At 41.6% G+C, this 15,614-nt stretch overlaps 2 protein-coding genes across 2 annotated transcripts; one reads left to right on the top strand and one right to left on the bottom strand.

Moving 5' to 3' along the window:
* On the top strand, nucleotides 1-1,828 carry LOC127531345 (homeobox protein DBX1-like). Its single transcript, XM_051940453.1, has 4 exons — nucleotides 1-391; nucleotides 541-923; nucleotides 1,009-1,134; nucleotides 1,454-1,828. The coding sequence occupies exons 1-4, from the start codon at nucleotides 1-3 to the stop codon at nucleotides 1,826-1,828; spliced, it is 1,275 nt and encodes a 424-aa protein (XP_051796413.1).
* Nucleotides 1,829-2,793: 965 nt separating this feature from the next.
* tm9sf1 (transmembrane 9 superfamily member 1) lies at nucleotides 2,794-15,533 on the bottom strand. Its single transcript, XM_022198949.2, has 9 exons — nucleotides 15,014-15,533; nucleotides 11,107-11,318; nucleotides 10,256-10,387; nucleotides 9,585-9,707; nucleotides 9,073-9,431; nucleotides 5,855-6,009; nucleotides 5,434-5,619; nucleotides 4,072-4,345; nucleotides 2,794-3,953 (listed from the first exon to the last, which is right to left on the bottom strand). Exons 2-9 carry the CDS (start codon nucleotides 11,311-11,313, stop codon nucleotides 3,560-3,562), a joined length of 1,830 nt encoding a protein of 609 aa, XP_022054641.2. The 5' UTR covers nucleotides 11,314-11,318; nucleotides 15,014-15,533; the 3' UTR covers nucleotides 2,794-3,559.
* Nucleotides 15,534-15,614: the final 81 nt, after the last annotated feature.

Genomic DNA, 15,614 nt, shown 5'->3' with positions numbered 1-15,614 from the left:
ATGGCAGACTGGAAGAACCAGATAAACTACAACCATAACCCTCATTTTCATGCCTGCGTGCACGGCATGATGTACCCGGCTGTGTCCGAGCTGAACGGCAACCTGACCAGCTGGGGCGAAGGCACATACAGCGACCTGAGCAACTACAACGCCGGGATACCACCGGCCTGCTACTCCGCCGGCAACACCGTCAATACCAAGGCCGAGTCTGCGCCTCCCACCCCGGAGCAGAATGCCCTTAACGGTCACTGCCACTACCAGGGCTCCGGGGTTGTGCATTTCGGGGAGTCCCAGACCGGCGGCCTGCTGCTGGCCGGATCCCAGCCGGCAGCGTACGAAGCCGGGAAGAACGAGGTGGAACGGCCCGGGAGCGACACGGGAACTTCACCAGGTATGTAAATATCGGCAGCCAAGTTACGTTTATGTTGTTGTAAGGCCGCGTATCATTACTTACTTGTCCACTTCTGATTTCATCATGGAGAGTCGACTTTGAACTCCAGAAAAGCATCACTCATTTGGCCTCTGTGTTTTCTCACTCAGAGTCCTGGAGCTCCAGCAGCAGCAGCAAGGAGGGGAGCTTCCCCCTGGCAGACCCTGCTACATGGGTCAAGAAAGACCTTCTTGAAGAGGTCAGCAGAAAGAGTCCCGATGCCAACAGGACCATCTCCTGCTCCCTGACAGAGGAGTCAAAAGTGTTGGCCACAACTGAAGGTGAGGCCACCAACAACGACACCTCTGCACCACCTTTAACTGACCCAAAGAAGCAAGGCGCAGCCGGCGTAAACAATCCTAAAGGAAAGGTCCGGACAGCCTTCTCAGAGAGGCAGATGAGCACACTTGTCCAGCATTTCACTATGCAGAAGTACCTCACCCCGTCTGAGATGAAGAGCCTGGCCGAGCTGACAGGTCTGACCTACAAACAGGTGAGTGATTTATGAGGTATAATAGGTGACAAGCAAAACAAAAGCTAATGTGCAGTTTCTGATCAGCTGCCATTCTGTGTTGCAGGTGAAGACTTGGTTTCAGAACCGAAGGATGAAGCTGAGGAGACACCAGAAGGACACCAACTGGGCGTCAGAGCGCTGTTCTGTCAAGGAAAACATTTACTCCAACATGCCCTCTCATATGCCACCAGTAAGTAGCTCTCATTTTTTGCAGCATTACTATATATGTGCAATTTATATGTTAATTCTGTCATATTATTCGAATGATTTTGTTGCTGAATTACATGGAAATAGTCAAAATTGGACTGTCTTGCCCAAGTTCCTTGTTAACTAAGAGCAAAGAAAAAGCGGTTTGGACATAGAGTAAGACATCTGTAATGGAGGCCTAACCAAAGTCTGGTTATGGCCTTAAAGGCTTGACGAAGCAATACTGTCATCATAGACTACATAAATGAGATACTATGACTGAATTTGGCATTAATTTGAACTACCTCTTGTTTGTGTTTCAGTATCAGGGAGAGGCACGCCCTCCGCTCAGGGAGCATTTCAACCAGCACATGATGGAGGCAACCTTCAATAAGACGACTCCACAGAACCTGCCCTTCCTTATGGCTGCTGTGGGCTCTGCTGCTGGATCTCCCTGGTATCCCTCCTGGTCCTCTACATCACCGCAGGCCGCAGTGCCCAACACGTCCCAGGTGACCGGCTGGTCCATGACACCAGGTGTCAGTCATTATGTTTACAATCCCGGCGCGTTCAACCTGGGCGGTGTCAACGTTGTGAACAACGTTGGGCACAACCCAAGCTTTGAAAGCAAAGATGGAGAGCCTATTGGCCAGAGCACCATGAATGCTGCTGCCATGGTACACAACGGCGGCCTGTAGTCGATGTTTGAGCTGATCATTTTATGAGTTTTTTCATACAGCCATGGCCATAAGTTTGGACACAGCATGACTTACTATGTCTGTTTTGATGTCTATTACAGAACATAACTAATATTTTTTGACAGCACCAGTTTAATTAGTTAACAAATCAACAAGGGATATAATATTATCAATAAATTCCAACAATTGGAACAACTTTGTTCCCAAAACATAATATTAGAAGAAAATAACAAAAAAATGCAGTACTTTCACAACCGAATTTGGTAAGAATAACAAAATGACACCAAACTCTTTTGATGTTTTTTTTAAAATATGAAACTTAATATAGTTCTCAGGAGTTGTGTACTGTATTGTAAGTGACAATTTTGTGGTATTTTCTAAGATTCACAAGCGTCATGGTACTTGTGTCCACACTTATGGCCATGGCTGTATGCACCTTTTTAATGTGTTAAAATTATTATTGATAAGGGGCAGAAATTATAAGCTATAGCTTCTTTCTGCTCCTTTTCATTCATTTAACATATGCAGTGTTGTTTTTTTTTAATGAATGAAATGTGTATTGGTGTCTTCATTGTGATTGGTGATACCAGATGTCCAAGTTGGCTGCATTCTCTGTAACACATAATTCTCTGAACAGTTTTAAGGCAAAGTACTGATTGAGATCTGATGTGGAGACATTTCAAAACATTTGTTTTCTCTGAATACATATTTGATTTGGCAAATTAAAAAAATCTCTTTGTTCCATTTACCATATATCCTTGCTTCATAATTTTGATGTCTTCTGTATGTATCTACAATGTAAAAAGGAATAAAAATAAAGAAAAAACATTGAAAAACCAAACTTTTGACTGGTGCTGTATGTTTAGAAGTGCAGGCAAATTTTTTAGGATAAGGAGTCAGTTGGTCTATGAGGTCCAGGAACGGTTGTCCCAAAAGAAATGCCAGGAAGTCCTTTGCTGACAATGTTGTATTAAAAGCATTTTATTGAAAAGACTGTATTTACATCAGAACCAAAATCACAGTCAATGGTGACCATAGAATACAATTACAATATTGCTCCCATCACCATTATTTTGCAACAGTTCTTCGATCTACAAGGCATCGTTCCTTTATTGACGGCAGGGCCACGTGGAGCTAAATGGGGCCAGTGCAAAAAAAAAAAAAAAAAAAGTTGTATTTTAACAGGCTGCCACAATCGTGTGTGGGGTAGTATAAGTGCAAGTAGTAACACTTGCACTGCTGCATCATCAGAACTACAGTATGAGTGAGCTTTCTCAGCAGGGGACCAGTGTAATGTGGGAAATATAGAACATATAGCTCCTGCCCAGCCTTGATAGACCATGACTTGGGTAACGGAGTAGATGACGCCACACAGCATCATGCAACTGACTAAAACCATTCACACATGGAGTATATCATACATTATACTCATTCATTCCTGATGAGACACAATCATCCCTTTGAACTGAAATATCCCCTTTTATCCATAAATCCATGATAATCCCATCCCCAAATAGTTTGTCCATTGATCCAAACATCCTTTATTCCAACACTGACTGTTCAATTAATAACTCGTTTCAAATCAAGGTAAAGGCCCCTGTTTCTCCTCCTACAAATGCACTAGGAGGTCTTTGTGTGTTGTGTGAGTGAAAGACCAAGAGAGGAGAATGAAGATTGTCCATGTGTGCTATGACATGTTTGTTTAGAGTTGTGTGTGCGCACGTTTCATGTCTAGTCCATCTTGAGGCTACGGTAGATGTAGCGAATAAATGCCAGCGAGGCCCAGAACGACACGCTGCCCAGCATCAGTGAGAAGACCAGCGCTGTGAGCAGAGAGTAGCCGAAGAACTCTGTGCTTTGCACCAGGCCGCTCATAGAGGACCGGTTCCTATAGTAGAAAACAGAGTAGACGAAGATGAAGAGGCCGGTGGAACCAGTGCTCAGCACGCTCCGCCACCACCACCGGTAGTCTTCGCCTGACAGCAGGAAGTAGGTCAGCGCCACAGATATGCAGGCGCCAACTGAGAGGAGGATGGCGAAGACGCACAGCAGGATGCCGTACAGGGTGTACTGCTCTCTGCCCCAAACTGTGGCAAAGATGTAGTACAGCTCCACTGAGATGGCACTGAGGGAAAGAATTAACAGAAAGTAGGATTTAGTGAGAGAAACTCCAAATGAAGAGGCTGTACTTTTATGTACAGTGTCTTATGTCATATTTCTCTGTGGTGTGAAGAAAAGCTCACCTGAAGGGTAGAAAGCCGCCGATGGCCATGTGTACGACTGTGTGTTTGTACCAGGGCTGTGCAGGAATTTGCCGGGCAATGTTACGAGTGCGGCACGGTGCCTGAAAGTTGCCAGCTCTGTTCTTTCCTACGATGCCACCGATGACGGTGAGGGGGAAGCCCACCAGCACCCAGGCACCCAGCAGGAGGAGCACGGTGGTGGCCGGCAGAGCCTGAGTGGAGCCGCTCCACCAGTGGATGGAGTTCACTACGCTCCACGTGAGGAAGAGAGGAGCTGTGGGAAAGAAGGTGATAAAAGGCCGACACAGTTTTTAGCCAGTCTATATAATACTGAACAAACTATTCAATACTGCAGTAGAGGTGCTTTACCTAGCCAGACACTGCTTACTATACAGCCATGGCCATAAGTTTGGACACAAGTACCATGACGCTTGTGAATCTTAGAAAATACCACAAAATTGTCACTTACAATATAAATACCAGTCATAGCCATCAACCAAAATGCAATACAGATATTTCCAGTGCATAAATTTGATGTTTGACAGCAAATAGTATATGAAAAACTTTCGTCAGTCAATGACAAAATTTGTGCAACAATTTGCAGTTAATATTCCAATGTCAATATTTGCTGTCAAACATCAAATTTATGCACTGGAAATATCTGTATTTCATTTTGGTTGATGGCTATGACTGGTAAGTGACAATTTTGTGGTATTTTCTAAGATTCACAAGCGTCATGGTACTTGTGTCCAAACTTATGGCCATGGCTGCAGCAGTGAGCTGTTATTTTTGGTGAAACCATGCTAACGTAAAAGCCAAAGTCAGTATGAACAACTGTCAAAAGTGACATCAGGAGCCGAGTCTTGCCTGACTTGTCCATTGACATTTGTTTTTATTTATTGCAAAAACTTTTTCACAAAAGCTCTCCCAGTCACTCAGTAGCTACCCGTCTTACCTGATCACAGTAATGGCTCAACTTGTGGGTGTTAATAATTAGTAAAATTAGGAAAACTTGGGTTTTGTCACTATTAATTGTTCACTTAAATAAACTGTGAAGCTCAACATAAGTGAATGAACATGTTTAATCTGAGACAAAGTTTCAGGAAAATGTTCAGTGAAACCCAGTACACTGTTTAGTACACGACTGAAGTTATAGAAACGTCACCGATTCATCCTCAACAGGAAGGTCCAGAGTCCAGTATGACACCACTTCTCACTTACATTCAGTCTAGCGAGGAGTTCGCTGACACAAGAATCTGGACACGTGCAAAGTGCTTTTCTTCTCTTCCTCTTACAATGAAAGTGTGAAGAGGCTGAACTGGGAGTAAGTGTTCCCTCTGAGACTCTTCTGATCTCACTCACCGGAGAAAAGAGAAGAAGTGAGGATGATGTTCCAAACCCAGCGCTGGCCGTTGATCTGTGTGTAGAAACTGCACGAGACGTAGCCCGACACGCAGCTGGTCAGAGCGTACAGGACGATGGCTGCCGAGTTGATGGCGCCATGGCGGTGCACGTTAAACATTCCCAGCAACGCCATGACGATGATCCCTGAAGCACAAAGAATACACAAAGATCAGACTCCTACAGCTGAGGTTTGTAAATATGACCTGTATGCTACTGATACACTGCCAAAACAGTCAGTATATGGACTGTGGCTGCAGGTCATTTACAGGTCTACGGGTTATTTTTTTAACAGAACAGTTGTGGGTCCTAGTGTTGTTCCTGATTTGAGCAGTGTGCACGTTTTCTTTTTTAGCTCGTGTATTTAAGAATAAACGCTCACCTGTGGCAAGTGTAAGGAACTGAGCCCCGACTCCCAGCACGGCACACAGCAGGCTTTTGAAAGGTGGAAACCTGAAGACATCAGTGTGTATGATTTTCCAGCCATTGTCTCCCTGATCCAGATCATCGCAGCCGCCTTCCTCTTCCACATTGTACCTGCAGGCCAGGGAAAAAGCATTTTCAACCAGGAGTTTATAATGTAACTGACGAGCAGAACAAGAGCTGGAAAACTCTCCCTTACATTCACAGGCTGCTGCAGGAAGTCACCTCAGAAAACATACCACCATTTTTGCATGTTTAACCCAAATATCGACAATCTGCTTTTTCAATTTCCTATTTTACAGTTATATGAATAAGAATATGTTAAAAAGAAAAAAAAAGATTATTTATTTGGGAGTTTTGATCTATTCAACAAGCTGCAGTAGAGACATACAGTGAGTGCAGTGAAAAAGAGCAGGGGAAACGGAGGATTTCGGTCAGCTGGAAATCGATCCAGGGACTTAATGCTAACGACCCTGACACATACTATTGGGCCACCCCACTTATTGGCTTCTTTTTAAATCTATTTGGAGAAGCAAACTTAAAGCTGCAAGCAGCGTTGGTTGGGTCCTCGCATCCGAGCAGCCCGGCCGGCCCACGCATGTCCACCAGGTGCTGCTAAAACTGAGAGTGAAAAGTTTCAGCCAGATTGGACTAATTACAGGCTAGGTACACAGCACTTCCTGTTTCATGGCGATAATTCCAAAATGGCCACCAGCTGTCACATGGATGTGATTAGGGCCGGACTCTGATGACACTTGTAAAATTTGAGACAGATTGGAGCATGTACAGGCTAGTTAGACAGCACTTCCTGTTTCGTGGTGAGACGTTAAAAATGGCCGCATTCCGTGGGTCGCCATTTCCACGCGCTCAGACTTTTGCGGAGCTTTTTGATAACTTTTGATCACCCATGACTGGAGTATATCCTGGCCAAATTTCAGCTCTCTCGGTGTTAGTGTGTTTGAGTTTATAGCTTTTGAAAATGTCAAAAAATGGTAACTTTGTCCAAAATATGAATCATACTGAAAATGGCCGCATTCCACTGGTTGCCATGGCCACACTGTCAGACTGTTGCGGACCATTTTGATAAGTTATATGAATAAGATCTGACTGGTGTACATCCAGACCGAATTTCAGCTCTGTAGGGGTTACACTGTTTGAGTTAATAATTTTTGAAAATGTGCAAAAATGACAAAATATGAATCATATTTCAAAATGGCCACATTCCGGTGGATCGCCATTTCCACGGCCTCAGACTTTTGCGGAGCATTTTGATAACTTTTGATCACCCATGACTGGAGTACATCCTGGCCAAATTTCAGCTTTCTTGGGGTTACGCTGTTTGAGTTTATAGATTTTGAAAAGTGTCCAAAAATGACACAAAATTGTCCAAAATATGATTCATAATTGAAAATGGCCGACTTCCTGTTGGATTATGGGTAATGGTCCAGGAGGCTTTTTTGTGCGCCTTGACGAGTTAGATATGCGTACCATATTTCGTGGCTCTAAGTGAAACCCTGTCCGGGAGCTGAATTTTCTTAGTTTTCTAGGGGGCACTGTTGAGTCATTTTGGCACGGACGTGTGCCATTCCCCTAAAATATCAAATTTTTTGCTGGCCCTGATGTGTGTAGCAACTTTCATGCGTTTTCATATATGTTTAGGGGGTCAAAACGGCCAATTTCGAGGCCGAAAAGAATAATAAATACACCCTAGGGTTTCAATAGGGTCCTCGGCACCGTTGGTGTTCGGACCCTAATAACCGCTTTGAAATGGAGCCTATTAATAGAGGTGATTCTCAAACAAATGCAAATACAATTGACATATTCTGTTTTCATTTTCAGAATGAAAAAAATAAAACAGATTAGATGTAAATGACTTGAACCTCAGAGAGTGACAGAAGCACTTCTGATGTTTGGGGTTTGATGTTTTCTTTGCAACTGAAGATTATGACATCATCACTATCGAAAGATCTCTCTAAGGCATTTAGGAAAATGGTTGTTGCCTCTGACCTCCAGATCATTAAAAATAAATATTCCATTGTGACAAACAATCTGCAAGATGTGTAGATTTTAATGGCCGCCTGCACAAATGAATTCTAAAAGGAGATGCAAAAGCTTTCTTAAATTCTCAAGAGAACCCAAACTCAAGACTCATCATTCTTATTTACCCAACAGAAATGTCAAAAATCATAAAAAATGCAAAATGCAATTTCTAATGTGTGTTTTTTAAGACCTAATGTGTGTTTTCACATTGTTTGGTCTGGCAGCTAACAGCGAAATCCCCCAAAATACTCTCCATACTGTGATATCAGAATCAGCTTTAATGGCCTAGTATGTACACAACATACAAGGAATTTGTTGGATTATGTTCATTTTGTTGAACATAGTTTGTTATTAGAAGATAGCATTACTTTTGAACCGACAAATCAAAAGGACACGCCACCACATGTCAGATGACGCTCCGATGAAGACGGCAGATGTTGAAACGTGTCAGCAAGGTAAAACAGCTTTTCTTCCTGAATTGCTGTTTCAAAAGTAACGCTATCTTATACAAGGAATTTGGTTTCAGCTGTTGTTATCCGAGGAATAAGCAAAGAGAATAATAAAACAGATATAACAAAAAGAAGAGAAAAAATTAAATTAAAAAACAGTTGTAATAAAATAAGAAAAAAGTCAAAAACAGAGGAAAGCAGCAAATCATTTGCTTAAGAAGCTGGAATCAGGAAACTTTTGATATTTGATTTTGGGAATGACAATGCTAATTTAAATCAACTGTCAATTAAATCACTTAATGATGAAGTGACTAATTATTTAAACCGTGGTTAAAGTGAAGCCAAAAATAACTACCAGAAATAAAAAAAGACTGTTAAGGAACCTTCTTTGGACTATAATCCTATTTATTGAACTAATATTAAGGTATGTATTACACTAACCCTGTTTAGTATTCATTGAACAGTGGATATGGAGGGCAAAGAATTCTAGTATGCATTTTGAAAAATGTAACTCTTTGGTAAAGTTATTTTAATAACTACAAGACTCTACTTTTCCTCGCAGGTTTTTCTGTTACCCACATTGTTGCTGTGTAATGTTAAAGGGCTGCTGAGGCCTTTCATATTGTTCAGCTTTTTAAATTCAAGACATGAGACCATCGTCCATTAACTGAGTGCTTTGCTTGCTGACCTGGCGAAGTCGTTCTTAAGGACTCGCATGAGGATGATGATGACGAAGCCCAGGAGCAGCACGACCAGCACGAGCGAGTTAATGATGGACAGCCAGTGGATTTCCAGCGTTTTGGGGAAGAACGAGTAGTCGCGGAGGCGCTCGGCTCTCCGGGCGTGAGTGAGAGCGGACTCAAACCAGCGCACGCTGTAGGTGTGGGTAACAGTCAGGCTGCCCCCGCCCACCCCGACACCACCCACTGCTGCCCCCGCCCCGTCCTCCAGGGGAACGGGCTTGACGTCCTTCACTGAGACATTGGCGAAGATCACAGAGTTGCCGTTGTACTCGATGTTGAAATCTAGATGAGTCCACAAAGCCACCTGACAGAACAAAAGAGAGACAGAGAGAGAAAAGACAACAGAGACAGGATGAAGTTGGAGATATAATTGATTACGAGCAGAATGTGGCTCAGCAGAAACAGGAACTTTGCATAAAGATGAAACCACTAACACATTTGCAGTCTTGCCGTTTACCTTATGGCTGTGCGGCAGGAAGCCACTCTCCTCTATGTACCCCACAAACCCCCAGATTGGAATATCATCCAGGACAAATTCAAAGTAGTACAGCTCCTCGATGGCCTCGCGAAGCTCATCAACCTGACACGGACAAAAAAAGTGATCACAGTCCATGTGTTTTAAACAACACTACAGCTCCCAGTACTTGGAACATTTCAATGGCTTATTTAAGTGAACGAAGAATTGAATCTATCACTGAGCCTGCTGTTGGTAGTCTGTGATGAACTTGCTCTGCTACATCAGAACTAAAGGTTTGGCATATGAAGGTGCTCAGGTGTGACAGAAAACACTATAAAGTAATAGATCCAGATATTTCAAAGTCGGAAATTACTCAACACTTGTACGAGTTTGCAAAGAAAAGCTAGTAAAGCCAAATAAACTTCAACTTGTCAAATAGGAGCTTCCATTTTATCATTGTATACGTTTTTACAGTGAAGAAAATGAAGCATTTTAATAGTTTCACAGTATTTTGTGAACAACATTGCAACAGACTGGTATGTTTAAAAGAATCTTTCACTTGAGAAACTGTTTTATGATAATAATTAACACACCTATTTACACATTTTATTGTTGCAGCCTTTCAAAAAGTGGTTGAATAAAAATAATCTTAATGTATAAGTTGTAAGAACCTGTTTCTCCGACAGAGTGAGGTGACAAAGAGTTTTTTTCTCCACATTTTCTTTAAAGGGGATGTGATATAACGACTCTGCCATTCTGTCACCATCCAGCACTTCTCCCAGACTCAAGGATTTGTGGTGAACCTGATGAAGACATGTTACAAATGGGATTTATGTATTATTAAAAAAACAATACAAAGCTTTAACTAGTCATGATTCTGTAAGCAAACAATTTCAAAACGGCAAAGAAAGCTCGGACAGTTACACTGAGCAAAATGAACAGAAAAGCACAGCTGAGCATTTACCACATCGCATAAAAGAGGGGATCAAGTTACTGCTGTCATAACTTTGGGTCACAGTGACACCGCCATAATCACACATCCAGTAATGACTTTTACGTAAACCCATTTCCTGAATTACACTTTAAACAGAGGGACAGAAATCATCATCTTTTGTTGGCAGGTGTAATCTCTCAACAGCAAAACACAGACCGCAAATATGTGTTTAAAAAAGCACCACAAAATGAAGATTTCCTTGAAAACATCCTGCATTTCCAGGTTTATAGTGCATAAAGTATATTTTAACAGATTTTTACAATAAAACTCCAATAATTTTTTGCAGTTTAGTTGATTTTGTAGCAATCCATTCAAGAAAATAAATCCTCAAATAAAAGCCGTCTGAATGCTGCCTCATGATCACATTAAAACAAATAGACTTTTACTGTTTTGTACGTTTCATATGAAAGCACTTCATTAGAAATGTTAAGACGAAGATGTCGCCATTACACCAGTGTGTACGTTTAGGATGACAAAATACTCTACAGTTCCTCTGTGTTTCAGCAGCGACACAGAACAAAGACTGACCTTCTCCGGCCTGCAAACAGGCAAAGTGTAGTAGTGATATGTCTCCTGGGGGTTATGATAAGGGCCCACTTTGTTGACATAGAGAGTCACATTGTCTCCTTGCTTGTAGCCCACTGCCCAGCCTGAGAACAGGCTCAGGACCAAGACACAGCGCAGCGCCATCGTCCTCTGACAGCCACCTGGCAGGTGTCCTGTTCCGCAATGCATAGTCCCTGTTGCAAAAAGGACAGTTCATCAGTTAACGTTGGACAGGTGTGGTTTAAACATGTCTGTCTGTGCTGAGACTTCACTGAACGTAGATCCCTTCTGTGCAATTTAAACGTATGTATACTATTTAGGCATGCAATGACTTAAATGTTAGGTGTAACTGCAGAATTTTATGCAATGTCACTCCCACAATGTTTTAACAAAGGCTGCAGAAAATCGCAAAACACTCCAACAGAACTGTGTGTAACCACCATGAATTACAACCCATGTCATCAGTTTCATCAGTCCACAGAGGTTTTTTGACTGGAAATAAACAAATTCTGTCAGTTTTTAATCTGTCTGGTATGAGTTTATGAGAGCAGACAATAAGTAACATTGCTCAGACAGGCTGTTCTAGTTGTTCAAGTCAGGTTTGTAGACAGCTACTGTGTCCTCAGAATCCCCATAAGGTTGCTTTCACTTTCAAAATGTATTAGAAACACATTTTCTTACACAGCGTGGCCTGCTAATATGCATTAACACCACATTTTGCAAGAAAAATGATGATGCAAGGGTAAAATTTGATGCTACAGCACCATTACTCCTCTTTTTCTCCCCCTGCAGTGGCAGTATGTAGGTAAACAAATGAGCCAGTCCTCAGCCTTGGAAAAGACACAGCTGGTGTCTCAATAAACAGAACAGGAGTCATCATTTTTTTGGTGAGGACATAGAAAAAGGAATTTAAAAGGCTGATCCACTGTCCGCACTAATACAGCATTTCTGGTCACAGCAATGACAAACCTGCCTTAGTGATGAAGTTGCATTTAATATTAGCTGATCAATCATTTCCTGTGTTAAACTACATCCTCTTTTAACTCTTCAGAGTAGCATCACAGCAGCAGGTCTTCTTAACTTTTTAACCAACAAGATTATTTTTTATCCCAATAATTTAATAAGAAAAGGTTTTAAAATAGGGTGCAATTACATCAATTAATGACAAGATCTGAGGACTACAGACAGCGCATCCATGCTTTAAAGAACCCTTTACAAGTGTGTCTAGTCAGTTACGTAATGATAATTACTACATTCACCATTTTATAGCAGTAAGAGCAAGGTCAAGCACAGAGCGCATCTTATTAATGTTGGGTTTCTGTAGAAATAAACGTGTCTAATGAGGCCTCAGTGATTCCCTCTGTACACACCACAGTACTCATACTGCCTATATAATGTATATATCCCGCATCTCATACCGTCATTTATCCCCGTTTTTATACAATTTAGATGACACACTTATATTACCTACAGTTTATTCTATATATGGGTCATTTCCATATGTTTTCTATGCAGTGGTCTGCTGGGGAGCAGGGAGCACTGAAAGGGACAGGAAGAGACTGAACAGACTGGTCAGGAGGGCCGGTTCTGTCCTGGACTGTTCCCTGGACTCCATAGAGGAGGTGGGTGAGAGGAGGATGTTGGCAAAGCTCACATCCATCATGGACAATCCCTCTCACCCACTGCATGACACTGTGGAGTCTTTAAGTAGCTTCTTCAGCAGCAGACTGAGACACCCACCCTGCAAGAAGGAGCGCTATCGCAAGTCACTCATTCCATCTGCTATAAGACTTTATAACATCAGCATCACTGGCTAATGATAACATAAACTGGACTTTATCACATCATCCTTTATCACATAATCTGCACAGTTCTTGCACCATTTCAATTTTCCTACACTTCACATCATTCCATAAGCCACTTTTTCCATCCTTCACCCTTGTGCATATTGTAAATATTATGACTATAACTATATTGTTGTTTATTGCTGCTCACTGTATGCCGTAACATGGGAAATTTCACCTGACATGGGGAGTAATAAAGATTATCTTATCTTTATCTTATCTTCCAGAATTGGAGGACATTTGGGCTTCAATTTAAAAAAACAAAACTTTCTTTTTCACAATTTTCTGCTACATATTCATCAATAATAGGTAACAAACTATCAAAGGCTTGATTGGCTCAGCTTACATATTTTTGGTAACATTTATTTTATTATTATTGCTTTATTATTGTATAATATTATCATTGTTTGCTAATCCTACTTTAATCACAGTAACAGGGTTGCTAATCCGTGCTAATGTTAGCTTTTTCTCAGGAATAGAAGCTAGATATTTAGCCGTTACCGCTGACCAAGAGGACAAACTGACTGATGGAAAACAGTAGAGAAAAAAGTACAAATAATTTGTCTTTTCCTGATAATATTCATAACAGGGTTGCATGAGGTAGAATGAGGCTTTCAATCAAGGCTGACAATATTCTGAAAATATGAAAAATAGAAGAGAGGACATAACTTTGCCCTACCTATTCTTTTGGAAAACTGTTTGACGTTAATTCCAGGCGTAAACTAACCGTGACGTCACCCGTTGGTTTCAACGCCGAGAAAATGAAGCCCGGATTTTGCTACTTCCTGGTCGCCGATTTGGATTTTTTGGAGCCAGTGACGTAAAAAGCGTCATCAAACAGACTGGACCGGAGAGCAACTAGGGGCAGGATTGGCTGAGGACTCTCTTATCCCGCCCACGTTTTACCGCAGAGCAGAGCCTTAGAGATAGTGGGCTCTGCCGCAGAGGCTTCTGTTGCTGTCCATCAAGTATAGCCACGCCCCCTGGCTCCGCCAACTTTAACGATTTATTTAAAATTCAGTATTGATTTATTTTAAGATCGGCCACCTGATCTCTCATTTTGACCATGAAAACTAACGGGAAAAAATCCTGAGCTGTAGAAAATCAGTCTATCAAATTTTATTTTCTCCAAAAATGAATTGGGGTCTATGGAGAAAAAGCTTCTTGGAGCCAACCCTAGCGGACAGCGTGATATTGCAAGTTTTTGACACTTCCGGGTTGGCTTCAATTCTGGAGCCAGATGCGACGTCCACTATATATACAGTCTATGGTTAATTCCAGCGTTTCATGTGATTCACTGTTTTCTTCTTCTTTTACCAGCTAAAAAGGTTATGTGAACAGAATTGCTGTGTGACATGCATGGTAATTGTTATTTAAAATATTATGTTGATTAAAAAAACGTTCCTGTAATTATAAGAGACATCAGTGAAAAAAATACTACCAAAAACAGGAGGTTTCGGTTTCATTTTTTTGAATTTTATTTGACATCCAATTTGGTCATCAGGGGGTGGGACAAGAGTAAAACGTCATTTTAGGGGGAACGTCAGACTTATTCCATATTATTAAAATATTTTCAAACATTTTTTTCTCTTAGTTTTTTTTTTTTTTTAGATTTGGTCTCACGACAAGTACATTTACACAAGTGCATGTTTTAGTATTTTGTGCATGGATTATTTGAAATTTGATGGGGGTGCAATGTAAAACGTCCTCCAATTCTGGAATTACCCATAAGCATGTCTAACTACACTGCTCTTAAAGCTATTCAACGAGGACATTTTACAATGCACATTACTTGTACTAGTTCTTTGTCACTTCTGGTTAAATACGAAACTGTATTTAGTTGTCTTAGTATTCAACTCTGTGCAATGCCCATAAAGTTGAATCTAATCCAATCGAATCTAATCTTATTCAGTTTAATCTAATTCATGGAGCAAAACAACTGGTCTCCATCCACTTTATTCCAAAGTGGCACATTTTCATTTGGAAGCTGGAATTACAAAGACAGCAAATGACTACAGACAAGAAGTTAGAGAAATATGCTCTACCGGTCTGACTGCCACTTCAGTCCGGATGCTGCAGATCCAACAAAACCTGTCCGCCGGATTCCTCGGACTCCAGGCCCCGACAGTCCCTCTCTCTTTCTCTCTGCTTTGCGCCGACAGTGGAGCTCAGTGCGAAGATTTCAGGTTACAGCTAAACATCTTGGAAATCCTCGATGCAGCGTCTCAAAGTATTATGTGTCCGCTGCGTTCATACCCGGGTACACCAAGTCCTTTTTATTGACACATGAAGCAATGTGGAAGAAGGGCTCGACTCCACGTCACCTTAAAAATAAAAATAACGACGACTCGGTGGAGTTTTCCGGAGTGGGCGGAGAAACAAACACACACCTGCAGGTTTACCGGTTATACACAGCCGATAGTATTTCCCTCTCACAAGCTATGTGAAATGCAGGTAGTTTATTTAACGCCTCCAAAAATATACAGTTTAAACGGTTAAGGGCCGCAGCTCAGCGACTCTGTTATTTTTCTGTATTGACCGGATTTCCTTCAACCTCAATGAACCAATAGAATGCCCTTGCACGGCTTCCGTGTTAGATCTCAAGCCGGCTTAATCGAACCCGCGCAATCGATCTACAGGTCCCCA

This window comes from Acanthochromis polyacanthus, chromosome 20 (genome assembly GCF_021347895.1).
Source record: "Acanthochromis polyacanthus isolate Apoly-LR-REF ecotype Palm Island chromosome 20, KAUST_Apoly_ChrSc, whole genome shotgun sequence".
NCBI lineage: Eukaryota > Metazoa > Chordata > Actinopteri > Pomacentridae > Acanthochromis > Acanthochromis polyacanthus.
This window is presented reverse-complemented; position numbering and strand designations above follow the sequence as displayed.